The sequence below is a fragment of the Mytilus galloprovincialis genome, chromosome 8 (genome assembly GCF_965363235.1).
Source record: "Mytilus galloprovincialis chromosome 8, xbMytGall1.hap1.1, whole genome shotgun sequence".
NCBI lineage: Eukaryota > Metazoa > Mollusca > Bivalvia > Mytilida > Mytilidae > Mytilus > Mytilus galloprovincialis.
Window position 1 is genome coordinate 26841555 of NC_134845.1, and position 17258 is coordinate 26858812.

Genomic DNA, 17258 nt, shown 5'->3' on the forward strand with positions numbered 1-17258 from the left:
ATGTTGTTAAAAAAATCCACTCCCCAAATGAATTAAAAGAAATAAAATGAAAACAAATCCATGTAGAGTTAGTATATACAAACAATAATTATTGCACTAACAATCTCCCCCCCCCCCTCACAATCTTTTATAATTATTTAAGTAAATTTAAATGACAATCAAATTTTTATTAGATTAAACATGTTGAAACTCGGCACTGGTTATAGATAACAGAAACTGACCCATACTAATAATTTTTCCGGCAAATGAGTGTTTGCTTCAGACCTGCCGCCAACATTTGTTATATATATAGACATATGAGTATTTGAAGCTGACGTAATATTTCACCTGCATATTTGCTGCAAATCGGCAACAAAAGCAAACTTAATATTTCACCTGCATATTTGCTGCAAACCGGCAACAAAAGCAGACTTAATATTTCACCTGCATATTTGCTGCAAACCGGCAAATAACAGTTATATTCAAATTGGTCTGTCTCTTGCGTGTTTGTTGCAAGCTTGCAGGAACCACACGAAATAGTATTTTTAAATGGTTTGTTGTCTACGCATCATTTATTTTTTTCCCAACAAATTACACATGAGATTCTTAAAACAGTTAGGCTGAAGACATACGTTATACAACCATTCAAATACTTCAGCATTCGTCAAATAAGCTTAGAATTAGCGAATACCTTTTACAAAAATAAAGGGGAGAAGTGCTAAAATATAGGTTGCTGAATAGTTAAAATTGACAAAAGAAGAGTTTTCTTCAAATGCATTTTGTGTGTACTGCTATCTTTTTCTAGTAAGTTAATTTCATTACAAAAATCAACATGACCTAAAACAAAACATTCAATAATTATTTTTTAAAGAAATATTATAACTAGTTCTAAATCAGTTCTAAGGCACCGGCCTCCCTAAGAACATGCAGCACAGGTTACTTATTAAATTTACAAAAGATATACTCACTGAAATATAGCTCCCTTTAATTTTCATGTCTGTGTACATTTGTAGACGAAACGCACGTCTGGCGTATATACAAAATTTAATCCTGGTATCTATGGTGAGTTTATTTACAACCACTGGGTCGATGCCACTGCTGGTGGAGATTTATTTCCCCGAGGGTATCACAAGCCCAGTAGTCAGCACTTTTTGTGCTGACATGAATTATCATTGATATGGTTATATTTATAAATTAACTGTTTACAAAATTTTGAATTTTTCGAAATACTACGGCTTTTCTACCTCAAGCATAGATTACCTTAGCTGTATTTGCCAAACCTTTTAGGAATTTTGGTCCTCAATGCTCTTCAACTTCGTACTTTTTTGGCCTTTTTAACTTTTTTGAATTCGAGCATCACTGATGAATTTTGGAATATTTTTGAGCAGCTACATGTAGTTCATTCAAGTTTGTATGTTTTAAGGTCTGTTGATGTGCAGGCTTTTTTTTTATTAGAAAATTAAGAGTAATGAGACTATACCAGTATGCTTGCCAACTTCAACAAATGGAAGTTTTTAATGACCTTGACTAGCTATTCAGTCCTTGCATGGTCAGTATTTACAAGGTGGGGCCTTAATTACAATGCCACGCCTGCTTAACTGCCAATCTTATTGACCACATTACTAATCAATTTCAGTCTTACATACATGTAATTATTCAAAAGCTTCAATATACATCTCAATATACTCTCAATGCACATATATTGGACCTCATAATTGAATACACAGTTGTATATATTAGATTAAATGTTTGATATATAGAGATGATAGATTTATGCATTGCCTATTACTTTTGATCATCATCTTTTAAAAAAACATGTTTATATTCAAGTAAGGGATACAATTTACCTGATACATCTGTAATAATCATATGCAATTAAGCAATACGTTAGTTTAGTTCACTTATCAGTGACTGGCTTGATATAATTGGTAAGATTGTAAACTCTGATTAAGAAAAAATCTATATTTTTGTAGTTTATTCCCCATCAAATATTCTGTTAACAATTTAAGTTATTTGACTATATGAAGTGTATATAAATATTTTTCGATCAAGGAAGAATCCCCAATTAAAAAAAAAGTAGTTTTTAATGCTTACATTTTCAATACCCTTTTAAAAATATTTTAAATATATACATTTAATTTAGTTAAAATACACTCTACTATTTTTAATCTTCAGTGATATATTATCATAGCTGTTTTAAAAATTTATAAGCAATTGACAGAAGAGAAAAATGGTATACCTAAAATGCAATTTAAAGTGGTACCTAACACTACAGGGAGATAACTCTGTAAAGTCAGCTAAACGTTTTAATTACTTGTTTTGTAAAGGAAATTATAAGCTTCTCAAAGATCAAAATTGGTGTTTGTCAAACTGCTATATTGTAACCAGTGTAATTTTTCTGACAAAACAGTTGGTTCAAAATTTTTGAAATTTTTATATTTTTGTTTAAGGGTCAAAGTAAATACATGTACTTTGTCAAAATTTTATCAAATTTAAACGAGCCAAATTAATTTTAGTGAAAGTGTTAGGTACCACCTTAAATGGAATTGTGGTTCAAATTCAAATGATCCACTATCATTCAATTTGATTCACATTTAGTTTCATCTTCTGAAAAAAAAAATAATGAGGCTTCTTGAAAGACCTGCAGTAAATGCAATTCTCTTTCAATATGATTTGAAATTATTCAATCTACTGTTCCAATATTTCCATGATTGATTTCCATCACTTTGATTAATTTAAAACATGGTAGTTAATGTTTTTCAAACCTTAATGTATTTGTCGAGATGACGAATTAAAACTTTCATTAGTTTATAGTTCTAATTTATTAATTGGTTCAAACAAATTATGAAAACAAAACATTTATATCCAGCATAAAATGACTCCCTAAACAAAAATATATAACCCCATTAAGCCCCAGTCACACTGTCACGTTTCAAGAGCTACGTTTGACTACGTTTTGAAAGCGTAGCGAAACGGGAGTGTAAACGTAATGAAGCATATCGAAACGCAGTAGAAACGTAAAAAAAACGTATAAATCCTTTGTTCAAAACTGAAATTCAACAACAAACGTAGCAAAAGTTTAAACGAAGTTGAAACCTAGTAAATACGTATCAAAGCTTAGCGGAACGTAACAAAACCTGCTTACTACGTAGCGAATTAGAGGTTAAAGCTTAGTGGTGATCCCTGCAGTAAACCATTGGTTAAATTAACCAAAACATTTTTGTTTGAATCGATAAACACCTCAAAGAAAACAAAAATAAGCAACACAAACACAGTTTGAAATAAAACCGAAATAATCTCAGGAACGCTTGAAACGAATGCAGATTCTACTCCACATATTGCACTTATCGTGTTTCTTATTGCAAATGCAAATCCATAAAAAATGCACATTCTGTGAAGTCACATTCGAGGAAAATTGAACTGGATAGGACCCTGTCAGTCAGAACACATACGCATGCTGTCATCTGCGAAGATAGGAAGCAGGGAAACGCATGAAGTCGATACGGGAAAAAGATGACAAAAAATATTTGGACTTTTTTTTTTAATTTAGTAATGAACATAGTTGATATACGTATTCAACATTTTAAAGAACATTTTACTATTAACAATAACCACAATAAACCTATTTCTCGTATCAAACATAAACTAAAAGAACTAGCCAAGGAATTTGTTTTTGTCCCGGTCGATAAAGCTGCTAATAATATTATTATTGTTTAACGTAAATTTTACGTTGAGGTTCTGAAAAAAAGAAATCACCAATTCACCAACATTCCAACTGACTCCATTTTCAGAAAACGACATCTGTAACAAACACTTACATAAACTTTTAGCTACCGCTTTACACGCAGAACCAAATACAATGAAAGTCCCAACCATGTACTGGCTTCCGAAGCTACACAAAACACCTTACAAATATAGATTTATTTCGTCTTCAAGCCATTGTTCCACTTCTAAATTGTCTATTCTTCTTACCAGTACGCTTGGTACAATCAAAAACCTGATAATAAATTGTTCAAATAAGGCCTTCGAAAATAGTGGAATTAATTACCTTTGGAGTGTCAAGAACTCGTTGAAAGTACTTGATATATTGCATGCTTATATTGGTGATTTTGAATCTGTTCTTCCCTATAAACCACATTGCCTCACATTCTCATCAAGAAAAAATTCAAACACCTATAATTGAATGGGCATTTAAAAAAGTCAGAATGTGAATATATATGTTCAAACTCTTTTAGGTCATTTTTAAGTAGCAATAAACAAAAAAATATGTCAATTGGACATGCTTTGATACTATATCTGCCCTTATTTTTACTAGATAACATTTTTGTTCGCATTGGAAATTCCTTATATCGTCAGGTTATGGGAATTCCAATGGGAACTAACTGTGCACCACTTATTGCGGACCTGTTATTGTATTGCTATGAGTTACAATTGATGACAAAAATCAGCAAAGACCCATCGAAACAAATTTAATAATACTTTTAGATATTTGGATGATAGTTTGGCTCTCAATAATAACGACTTAAGAATGTATACTAAAGAAATTTATCCACTTGAACTTACTTTAAATAAAGCTAATACTAACAATGACCACTGCCCTTTCCTCGATCTTGATATTTATATCACTAACGGGAAGCTTAATACTAAAAGAGATGATAAAAGAGATGATTTTCCATTTCCTATCGTTTTAAAATTATCCATTTTTAGATGGTGACGTTCCCGGCCTTGTCACCATCTTACGGTGTTTTAAATATCTCAACTTGTACGATTCGCTCGTGTATGTAATAATGTTTTAGATTTTAACGAGAGAAATTTATGTATTACTGAAAAAGGGTTTTCGATATCACAAACTAGTCAAAAACATTTACTAACTTGTATCATCGGTATAAGGGCATCATTCGTAAATATAGCTCAACATGCAGACGTCTTATACGTTCAGGTATTTCTCATCAAATTTTTATGGAAATATTCTTTTTAAAGCACAAAAATGTCAGTATTCATCTCAGAAACTAACAAAACCTTTAAATATACTTATTAAGAAGGGATATACATATGTAGTTACGATACGGTTGTCAGGTCATTAAAGATTGCATTTTTTGGCGTTAATATTAATTCACTTATAGGGTCTTTGCATCGGAACTAAACACATGTATTCAAAAACCAGTTGTTGGCATTACACGGGTTATGTTCTTCTCATATATGTTATGATGGACTATTGGTATGATACTAAACCCCTAACGGGAAGGATTGTGCCTGATATTCATATAATGAAATCAAAATCTTTCAATCAGTTTAATTGAAGTCTGGAGCTGGCATGTCAGTTAACTGCTAGTAGTCTGTTGTTATTTATGTATTATTGTCATTTTGTTTATTTTCTTTGGTTACATCTTCTGACATCAGACTCGGACTTCTCTTGAAATGAATTTTAATGTGCGTATTGTTATGCGTTAACTTTTCTATATTGGCTAGAGGTATAGGGGGAGGGTTGAGATCTCATAAACATAATTAACCCCGCCGCATTTTTGCGCCTGTCCCAAGTCAGAAGCCTCAGGCCTTTGTTAGTCTTGTATTATTTTTAATTTTAGTTTCTTATGGCGTTCATTATCAATGAACTAGTATATATCATATATATTATTTGTTTAGGGGCAAGCTGAAGGACGCTTGCTGGTGCGGGAATTTCTCGCTACATTGAAGACCTGTTGGCGACCTTCTGATGTTGTATTTTCTATGGTCGGGTTGTTGTCTCTTTGACACATTCCCCATTTCCATTCACAATTTTACGTCAATGTCCAATAACAAATTTTAACATAAGATTTTATATTTCTCATTTATTTTTAGCTTTTTACAATGGGAAGTAGATACCACATCCCTAAAAGCTTAAGAGGTAAACCTGATATAGATGAAGTTTTAAGGTATGCCAGTTATAATCCTGATGCAGAAAAACAATATATAGATTTATTGCAGACAGAAGAGGACTTTAGAGCAAGGTTTTACGCGGAGGTATGTTAGTTTGAATATATACATATATAATTCGTCTAAATACTAGTAACAGCCCAACAATCATTATAATTTTAGATCTATAAATTTGCGGAAGCAGATTTTTGTTCTTCCCTGGTTAGTATTTGAACTCATGGTAGTAAGTATCGTGGTAGACCACTCGACCACATAGGCTCGTTAAACACCAAGCTTTTTGGTGGCCAGGTGTTAACTTTCTTCGTCATTTTTTTTATCTAGCTTCGTATGAGCTACTGGAATGTTGCTTCATAGAAATGAAAAGTTCATATTTGGGAAGCTGAAATCATCTCGTTTGTCGTAAAGTTTTGTGTTCAACCGACCTTCATTACTTATATCTAGATGTCAGTCAAGATGTGAAGCAAATTTCACTTTAGTCTTTTGTATCCTTTATCTAAAGTTCGATGGGATAGTTGGGTTCAACATAATCACAACATTAATAATTATTTAGTGACTGAACATCATCTATATAACGGGAAATGAAGTTAAAGGATACTGCAAACTTTGTTCTTTTCTCCCTAAGAAGTTCCTGTATATAGTTGACAAGCGGAGGCGAACATTTGGTTTCCATGAGAACGCCATTTTTGTTGTTGAAAAACAAGTCCCTCGAAATCAAGAAATCGAGCATCCTTATTAATTCATTTTCAAAGGATATTTTGTTTGAATCAGAGTGATATTATAACTAAATACGATGAATGAATCCCTCCCTAAGACAGGATAATTGTATCTACGTTGACCATTCTTTTGTTATGATATAAAGCTGGACAAATTTTTTTGCAAGACGAAATAGTCTTAGATTGTCTGTACTCTAAAATCTCTTTATTTTTTTATTCATATCTGATTCAAGCTACGTCTAGATTTGGTAGTTTCACAGTAACTGTGAAGGCTAGCTTTGATTGCTTATTTGATTCTTGTTGGCAAGTTAGAAAGACGTTTTGTAGAGCGCCTGTAAAACCCAGGAATATAACGTTACATTCGTATAGACACTTAAGACGTAGTTAGGTAACTGATACAGTAAAGGAGGGTCCAGTTCTTCATATGTTGCGTTTCCAGGTACGGAAGCTTTGGAGTGCCATTCAAAAATAAATTTACAACTTGTGCGCACAAGTAACCAACTTGCGCGCACAAGTTACAATCTTGCGCGAACAAGTTACTATCTTGCGTGCACAAGTTACTATCTTGTGCGCACGAGTTGTACAACTTGTGCGCACAAGTTACACGTGATCTTATAGACATTCGCTGTTTTGCTAAGGAGACTACTTTATGGAACGCCGTAGCTGCCGAATACGAACATACATTATGTTTAAATACATGAATGCACATACTTTTCAATATCTGCACATGTTTTTTCTATATATAAATATACATACACTTTTCATATAAATGAACATAGTTTTCTTTATATGCACTTACTTTATATATATATGCACATACTTTTCCTACATATATCACATCGTTTACTTATAGTTAACTTTATATTAATATTTGTTTTTTACTCATTTTTTTAATATAAATAAGGCCGTTAGTTTTCTTTTTTGAATTGTTTTATATTGTCATATTGGGGTATTTCATAGCTGACTATGCGGTATGGGCTTTGCTCATTGTTGAAGGTCGTACGGTGACCTATAGTTGTAAATGTCTGTGTCATTTTGGTCTCTTGTGGACAGTTGTCTCATTGGCAATCATAACTCATCTTCTTTTTTATATTCATATGCATATACTTTTCTATATATGCACATACTTATTCTACATATGAATGTACAAATGTAGTTCTGCATGTGAATACTTATCTCAGTATATACATGTATGAACATAGTTTTTCAAGGTGAGAATTACAATTCATATCATGCTTTTCTGTTGTTGTTTTTTCAAACTGAACTAAGGATTCCAATATCATTAATAGAATGTTTATTAAGAATTTCTTAATGATGTATTTTGTTCAATTAAGCAACTTTTGGAATCATTTTGATATTGATGGAATATTATTTTGGTATGTATGATGGTATGGCGCTGTTGTCTTCATCTATAGTCACTTGTTTCTCATGTCAAAACGTTGAAGGAGTCGATTTGTTTGTATTAAATCTTAACACAAGGATTATGACCACGAATGTCAGTGGTTGTTGTCCCAACAATTCAGTGATAACGGGTCAAAACTTTTTAAAATGCATTCTTATAAAACTTAATTTAAATTGCCATTTTCTTTACCAATTTTAATGGGTTTTCAAAGTATTCAGTATAGTCTAAGATCTCAAAATGTGAATTGTTTTCTATTATTATGATGTTATAGAAAGGACCAAAGACGGGGTTTTTTTTTATGCCCTGCCGATAGGCGTATGCATGGGGCATTATACATGTATTACCCTTGATCGTCCGTTTTACCGTCTGTCCTTTTATCTTTCCATTTTATTTTGCTGCGCTCTAATTCCACTTTACCTCTACTTAATTTGATAAAGCTCATACACAAAGGTAAAAAGCTATTAAACGCAAAAAGTCACCTGCTGTACTACAGTTCTGCTCCTTTATAACTAGGAAAATTTCATTTCTTTTTTTGTTTGTTTTTGCACTCTCACCGTAATCCCCAAATGCTGAAAATGTAGACGCAAAACAAGAAAATGCAGAGTAAATCAGACAAATCATAATTTAGAACTGCAGCACGTCGTATCATATTTGAATGAATGAATGAATTATTTATTTGCAAAGCAGTAGTTACATGCTATAGCAACACAAACATATTTACATTGTGACACACAATAAACAACAGAGAACAATATAATAAGATATTACAATAGAAAAATTATCAACTTATTAGATGTGATCTAATCTGCCAGGCAGATTTCAAATAATTACATAATTTTCCAACTAAAGATCTAGATTTTGTTTGATACAGATACATAAGTTTTGTCACATTTGGCCACGAACAGTAATAATTTGGTAAAAACTGCAGCCGTACATGTCTATACACATGACACACTAACGTAAAATGGTACTCATCTTCAACACTTTTCATATTACAGCAAGTACATAATCTGTTTTCTCTTAGTATATTTGTATAACGCCCCACCTCAACATTCAACTTCATAGTACCACTACGTAGCTTTGTGAAAAAATGTGAATTATAGTTATAATCTACGTAATCTTCAAAAAAAAAATCTAATTTTAAAATTCTGTACATAGTAAGTTTCTCACAATCCTGTATAGATGCAGACCAGCTTTGAATATATTGATCTTTTAACCTAGTTTTAATTACATCTAATGATATATTTATACCAGACTGCTGGTACCATACAAAGTTTAAACCAATACTAAACAATAGGTCACGAACATTAGAAACCCAATTAGTTTTACCAGTATTTGCATCTCTGAGTAACAATATATAAATATCATACACAATAAGTGGTTTATGAGTTACAATTTTTAACCAGTATTTTAAAACTTTTTGTTTTCTAATTACATTCATTGGCAAACGCCCTAGTTCGCCATATAAAAATACACTTGGCGTACTTTTACCCAGTTTCAAAATAGATCGACAAAAACGGTTATGGATAATTTCAACATCATTTCCACGATGGAAACCCCAAATTTCCGAAGCATAATTGATCACAGACGCAACCATACTATCGAACAAATCACATTTCTTTTTCTTCGTCAAGTATAAACCCTTTGTAGAATTATTCAGAGCTGCCAAAGATCGTGAACCTTGTAAGGCTAATCGCTTCTGTGTTTTTAAAAATTTTCCATTACAGTGTATCAGCATACCAAGATATATATACGAATCGACAATTTCTAGTTCTTCCTTGTTGTAGAAAAATTTTGCAGTTACGGGTTGCCAGCCATTTTTGAATACAAAAACTTTCGTTTTGTTAATATTCACTTCTATATTCCATTTATTACAATAAATAAGCAGTTTATCAAGTAGTTCCTGTAGAATTTCAGGAGATTTCCCAAACAATATAGTATCGTCTGCAAATAGTATTAAGTATATCAGAACTTCATTAATATTAACTATGTCAGCTGAAGGACTAATATTCATGTCTTCAATCAAGTCATTTATAAAAAATAAAAACAGTAGAGGTGATAAGGGCTCCCCTTGTTTTACACCAAGAAAATTTTCGAATGAGTCGGACAGTAAATCGGCAGTTTTGACACGCATTTTTACAGATGAATATACTGATCTAACCATAGTTACAAACTTTGAGCTGACGCCACTCTGTAATAGTTTATAAATGAGAATCCTCCTGCTAATTTTGTCGAACGCTTTACGGAAATCCACAAACGAACAATAAAGTTTTTGTTTATTTTGAAGTGTATGCGAAATTATTCCAAATAAAATAAATATAGCGTCTACAGTTGACTTGCCGGGTCTAAATCCAAATTGGTTATCGATCAATATGTCTCCTTCTTCGGACCATCTGAGTAAACGATTTGTCAAAATAGTTGTATAAAGCTTCGATAAAACACTGATCAATACAATCGGACGATAATTATTAGGATCGGATAGATCGCCACTCTTTGGGACAGCAACTACTAGACATTCTGACCATGAATCTGGGTATATTCCCGAACTATAAATGTAATTAAATAGAGTCTTCAATATTGGCGCAAATACGTCAGGACAGGCAGAAAACATTTCACTTATTAGTCCATCGTTACCTGAACTTTTACCGGACTTCATTTTTTTTATTGATGCTACTACTTCGTCTTCAGTTATATCAGAGTCTAATTGTGTAACATTTATATCGCCAAATACCGTATTGTCTATGAGATTACGAACTTCTTCACATAGATCCTGCGAATTATCTCCTAGTATTGACTCAAAATGTTTCATCATGGTTTCGTTATCAATTTTACACTTGTTGTTCACTTTTCGTTTTAACGACGACCAGAACTTTCGCGGTTCGGTACTAGCTAAGTCGCAGAGTTCGATATCTTTTTGACGTTTGTATTTAAATTGTGCTTTACGTTTCATTTTATTAACCGGATTTTTGTGACAAAAATGTCGGTTATTGATTTGGGGATGTACGGCGGGCGGGCGGTCGGGCGGGCGGTCGGTCGGGCGGGCAGTCGGTCGGGCGGGCGGGCGGGAATCAAATGTTGTCCGTGCATTAACTCATGAACCGTTCAACCAAAGCTTTTAAAATTTTAATATGTTGTTACTGACAACTAAATGAAGGTCAAGTTCAATAATGGCGATTTTGACTTTTACCGTTCAGGAGTTATGGTTCTTGAAAGATTGAAAAATGGAGTTTCCAGTCGTGTCCCTGCATTTACGCATGAACTGTTCTTCCTAAGCTTTCCAAATTTTAATATGTTGTTACTGATGATAAAATGGAGATCATGTCCAATAATGGCGATTTTGACTTTTACCGTTCAGGAGTTATGGTTCTTGAAAGATTGAAAAATGGAGTTTCCAGTCGTGTCCGTGCATTTACGCATGAACTGTTCTACCTAAGCTTCCCAAATTTTAATATGTTGTTACTGATGACAAAATGGAGGTCAAGTTTAATAATGACGATTTTGACTTATACCGTTCAGGAGTTATGGTTCTTGAAAGATTGAAAAATGGTGTTTCCAGTCGTGTTCGTGCATTTACGCATGAACTGTTTTACCAAAGCTTCCCAAATTTTAATATGTTGTTACTGATGACAAAATAGAGGTCAAGTTCAATAATGACGATTTTGACCATTACCGTTCAGGAGTTATGGTTCTTGAAAGATTGAAAAATGGTGTTTCCAGTCGTGTCCGTGCATTTTCTCATGAACCATTCAACCAAAGCTTTTGAAATTTTTATATGTTGTTACTGATGGCAAATTAGAGGTCAAGTTCAATAATGACGATTTTGACTTTTACCGTTCAGGAGTTATGGTTCTTGAAAGATTGTGAAATGGCGTTTCCATTCACGTTGTTGCATTTATTCATGAACCATTCAATCTAAGCTTTTCAAATTTTAAGATGTTGATACTGATGACAAAATGGAGGTCAAATTTGATATTGACGATTTTCACTTTCACCAACCATCAGTAATGGTTCTTGTGATATTGCCAGGACACAAATAAATATTAAAAAATCCGGTTTGCTGTCGTTGTGACAGCCTCTTGTTATAGTTGTTTCGTGAAATAACGTATGCCTTTCGGTTGACGTCTGACGGGTGATGTTGGAAAAAGTTTCTAGCCCCATGAAAATCTTTACGTGCAACTGTACAATTGTTATCAAACCACTCGTTGTTCGGCCTAACTTTAATTTCATCTTGGTGTATTAACAAGGATCTACCAAAAACTTTATGAGCACTATCAAATAAGATCTTTGTAAATTCCTTAACAGCATGATTTAAGTTATTTGTATTGGTAATGTTATTCAGTAAAGACATTAAATTATTTTGTTCTTGTTGTATTATATCTATATGTTGTGTACAAGTTATCATTTTGTACAAATTATAATTTGTACAAAAATATTGTACAAATTATAATTTGTATTTTGACTTTGTACAAATTGTAATTTGTACAAAAAGTGCATGTACAAATTACAATTTGTACAAAAATGGACAAAAAATCACTTATAACTTGTACAATAATTTATCATATGGATTTTGGTGAAAAAAAAGCATTGATACACATAATTGAATTGATATTAAATGACCACACAGTACACCTTAGTTACAAAATTCAAAAGTATTCTTTATCATTCGTTTGAGCAGGCGATCTAGTGATTTATGGAATCCGGTATTGCACAACATCTTTTGACTCTCAAATCGATGACGACCTGTTTTAGTGGCATTTTAAATGCTTCACATAGCGAACGTTGAAGCTCAGGAACCGTTGCTGTGAATACAAACATGTGTATTTCACTGCTTCAGTTCGACTTTTAGACAAAGTAATATCCCAGAAAGAAAGCGAGATTAAACCCACCATTTGGTTAGGAATATGACTATGCTAAAGTCAGGAATGTGTCAGTTGTTTTTCTGCCATTTTTTTAATCAATGTTTTTTTTTTTCAACAAGGATCTTTGTTTTATAAATATCTATGACTGTGCATAAAACTTAACGGAAATCAGTTGAAACAATCTAGACTTTATGACGACATAAAGCTAATGCAGAACAGACAGACAGACTTTTATTTTTATAAGAAAACTAGTTGGTGTAGTATTATAAAATCATCAGACCCCATGGCATTGAACCATCAATCTTTTCACAAACAAAAGTGAAGTGGAATAAGTCATGTAAATCCAATCTTTTGATGTACCAATTACAATAATAAATCATCACTTGTTTAAAGAAAGATTTGATTGTTTTTTATGGACTTTTTGAAATAATGAATAAGTGGCAACAAATCTTTCGAGATTCTTTTCACAATCATCAAAATGCTGTACACGATCTTTCACAATCCAAAATATCAATTTTATACAAATATTACAGTTTTTGCCAAGTTTCTGAATAAAAAAAATCATCAAAATAACGATAAGAACTAATCAAGCAGTACTGTTGAATGATACTTTTTGAGAAAAGTAGTTTATGTACCGGTATTAAAAATTTGAAAAAAAAATCATATTTGTTTACTTTTTATTCTTTCAAAAATTTTGAAGATCAATCAGCCTTTTGTAGTTGTGTTAAAATGGTTTATTTTGTCAATAAGGTTTAATGTGTGGTCATATAATTCCAATTCTATCATGTGAATCAATGCATTTTTCACCAAAATTCATATTCAAAACTGTTGTACAAGTTATAAGGGAATTTTGGTCAAATTTTGTACAAATTGTAATTTGTACAGGCACTTTTTGTACAAATTATAATTCGTACAAAGTCAAAATACAAATTATAATTTGTACAATATTTTTGTACAAATTATAATTTGTACAAAATGATAACTTGTACACAACATATATATTCATTAGATCTTTTTATATCCCACTTTATGTAATTACGAATCTTTGGAAACGATAACTCCGGTCTGAAATTTCGGAATTCAAGTTCAAATAATAATGGTGCGTGATCAGAAAATTCGTTGAAATTCAGCACATCAAAATTCTTAATAAGTTTATAATCGCTAGGTGAAACAAGTAGGTAGTCGTTGACACTCCTGCCATTCATTGTACAGAATGTAAATTTTCCAACACGATTTCCTAGTCTTCCATTAGCAATAGTAAGGTCAGTATTATAACATAACTGTAAAAGTTTTCGACCAAATGCGTTAACGGTTTTGTCTACGTAGTGCCTTTTCGGAACAATCGGGGTTTCCACGTGGTCTACACTTTCTAAATACAGATCTAAGTTATCATTTGATAAAACATCATCAATTTCACCAATACGACTATTTAGGTCGCCACACACTAAAAATGAACCTTTTTCTTTATACTCTAAACAAACACGTTCTATAATATCATAAAAATCAACATCACATTTGTTATAAAAGTTTGATTTTTCATGTGGAATATAAGAAAAACATATGTAGATATCATTTGCAGTATTTGATATTCACACCTTTTTAAAGCTTTTCAATACGTATACATTTTATTTTTACGGCGTCGGCGTTGGCTTCGCAATGTATTAGTTTGTGATTAGGTCTAGTTTATGTTGAACCACATGATATATTTTATGCAGTTGTATAAGTATTGGAACATCTCATTTCCATAGATAATATTTGGCCCTGTCCCCTCAGTAATTGTCTATTGACTTTGAAAATTTATTGGCATTTGCAAGTCATATTTCTGTGGAGGTTATAAAGCCCACCCCCTCATCATGGTTTATTGACATTGAAACTTTGACATAGTTTACGTTTGTTTAAAGGGAACGACTTATAAGTTCATAATATGTAGTTGTATATTGGCACATTTCCATGGATTTTGTTCAGCCATATACTTTCAGTCGTGGTTCATGAACTTTGAATATTTCAATAACTTACATGTTAAAGTATTGCTATTTTGGTTTCAACATTTGCATTGTCAAAATTACAAAAAAGGCGTTACATTATTTATTTTTTTAATATTTTAACAAAGTTATTATATTTAAATGAGTAGTTACTGTTGCAAACTCCATTAGAAATTTGAATTGAGATCAGTTTTGGAATAAGGGAAAGGGGGAAGTTGAAAAAAAAATTGGGGGGGGGGGGGGGGGGTTCAATTTTTCTCATTTCAGATTTCATAAATAAAAAGAAAATTTCTTCAAACATTTTTTTGAGAGGATTAATATTAACAGCATAGTGAATTGCTCAAAGGCAAAAAACAATTTTAAGTTTATTTGACCACATTCATTCTGTGTCAGAAACCTATGCTGTGTCAACTATTTAATCACAATCCAAATTTAGAGCTGAATCCAGCTTGAATGTTGTGTCCATACTTGCCCCAACCGTTCAGGGTTCAACCTCTGCGGTCGTATAAAGCTGCGCCCTGCGGAGCATCTGGTTATGTTGTTTTTGTTTTATAACTTGATAATTAAAATAGTATTTTGATTTGTTGATTTTCTTGTTTTGGTATTTGGATTATCTACGTTGTTATTACACTTAAATGTTCCTTTTTGTATCTTTTGCCTCTCTTTTTTTATACTGTTTATAACAAAAATTTAAAAACAAAACTTTTATACTGAAAAAGATAGGTTTGGAATGATTTTGGAGGTTATGACCGTAACCGTTTAGGAAAAGGGGGCAAACAAAACATACTCTGTTATTTCTTTGTATAGATGGTCCAAAGTTAGAATTAGTGTTTTTGGTGGTTTTTTTTTTAACAAAAATTGAAATCAAAGGGTTCTTTGATATGCTGGATCTAAACAAGTCTTTAATATTTTTATTTTGAGACCAGTTCTTTTTTATAAAGCCAAATATAGTAAAAACCTATCTTATATTGTCCATTGATAAAACAAAATTCTTGGTATACTTGGATATATTTAATGTATTAACCATGTTTTCAGATTTAAGATTCTTTTTTTTTTTTTAAGTTCTTTGGTCTCATTCATTCTGTATCAAATATTAAATAACAATCCAAATTCAGAGCTACATACATTTAGTGTCCATACTTGCCCCAATTGTCCCGGGTTTGACATCTGCTGTCTGTGGTTGAAGTTTGTTTTTGGGACATCAATAACTTCGTCAAACCTACATGGTGAAATATAGACAGAAGCTTCTTAATGACCAAATTACAGTGTCCAATACAAACTTTTTTGCACACTTAATATTCAGATTCAGTCTAAGCTTAAAATTGTTCAGTGATCAAAGTCTTTTCCAAACCTTTATGGAATACGATGTAATTAGAACAGCAGCTTTTTTATGAACAAAATAGTGTCCAGAGCAATTTTTTAAAAAGACAGTCCATTTGTTATTTTTACATTATACGTTTGTTAACCTTCGTTGATTGTTATGAAACTTGGACATTGGATAATCTTCAAGACCAAGAAATAGCAACTAAAGAGAAAGTTTGAATCTTTTTTTTAATATTCTGTACATGTGTTTAAACAATAAATGGACTCCATTTTTAAGTTAACACTTTACACTGGCAAAGAAATTGAATCGATCTAAACAAAAGACCAGTTCGCGTTTTCATTGCACAAGCAAGATCGATCGAGATCGATCTTATTTAATCCAGTGCGTTTACACTACAACATAAAAAGAACCGGTCTGACCTTTATTGTCCTATCTAAATATAACAAACACCTGAAAAAAGATCGATCGCGATCTGTCTCAGAAGATAATATATCTCTTGTACATTAACCTCAGTTTCAGGTATAGAGATGTATTTTTTTTTTTATTGAGACAAGTGCTTTTGATCATCCAAAAGAACCTGCGGACATCCGATGTTCAGTATTTCAGTATTTGATTAGTGTTTTGAAAAGCCTAATGGAATTTAGTATGAAGATTTGAGCTGAAACTTAAACGAATTATAACCTTTCAAAGAATCATTATGTTTCTGTTCTTTTCAATACAATTTTTTTGGTTACTGTCAAATTTAGCGTTTTGTGAGTTTATACATATTACTCTTTGATTAATTTTGCATGTGATTCAAACACTTTACCAAGTTAAACAACTGTTGTATGTATATTTTTTTTTTATCGAAAACAAATACATAGTACACAGTACAAAGTACGGACACCATAAGTAAGCAGTCAATTAATATGAAAATAAGGAGATGTGGTATGATTGCCAATGGGACAACTCTCCACCAAAGTTCAAATGAAGTGAGTGTTAGGAATTAGACAACAATTTGTTGTTTTAAATAAGGGAGTGCGGAACAATAACGTAGTAGTTGATAAGGATTGGAGTCGAACGCATTTGCTTCAAGCGGGGTTCATC

General features: G+C 32.1%; 1 protein-coding gene across 1 annotated transcript in view; it reads left to right on the plus strand.

The window, feature by feature from the left end:
* Positions 1-17258, plus strand: part of LOC143085441 (uncharacterized) — a 53429-nt gene that overhangs the window by 2758 nt on the left and 33413 nt on the right. Inside the window, exon 2 of the mRNA XM_076261785.1 lies at positions 5818-5979. Within this exon, the coding sequence (XP_076117900.1) occupies positions 5827-5979 (153 nt within the window). The 5' untranslated portion in view covers positions 5818-5826. The remainder of the gene's footprint in view (positions 1-5817; positions 5980-17258) is intronic.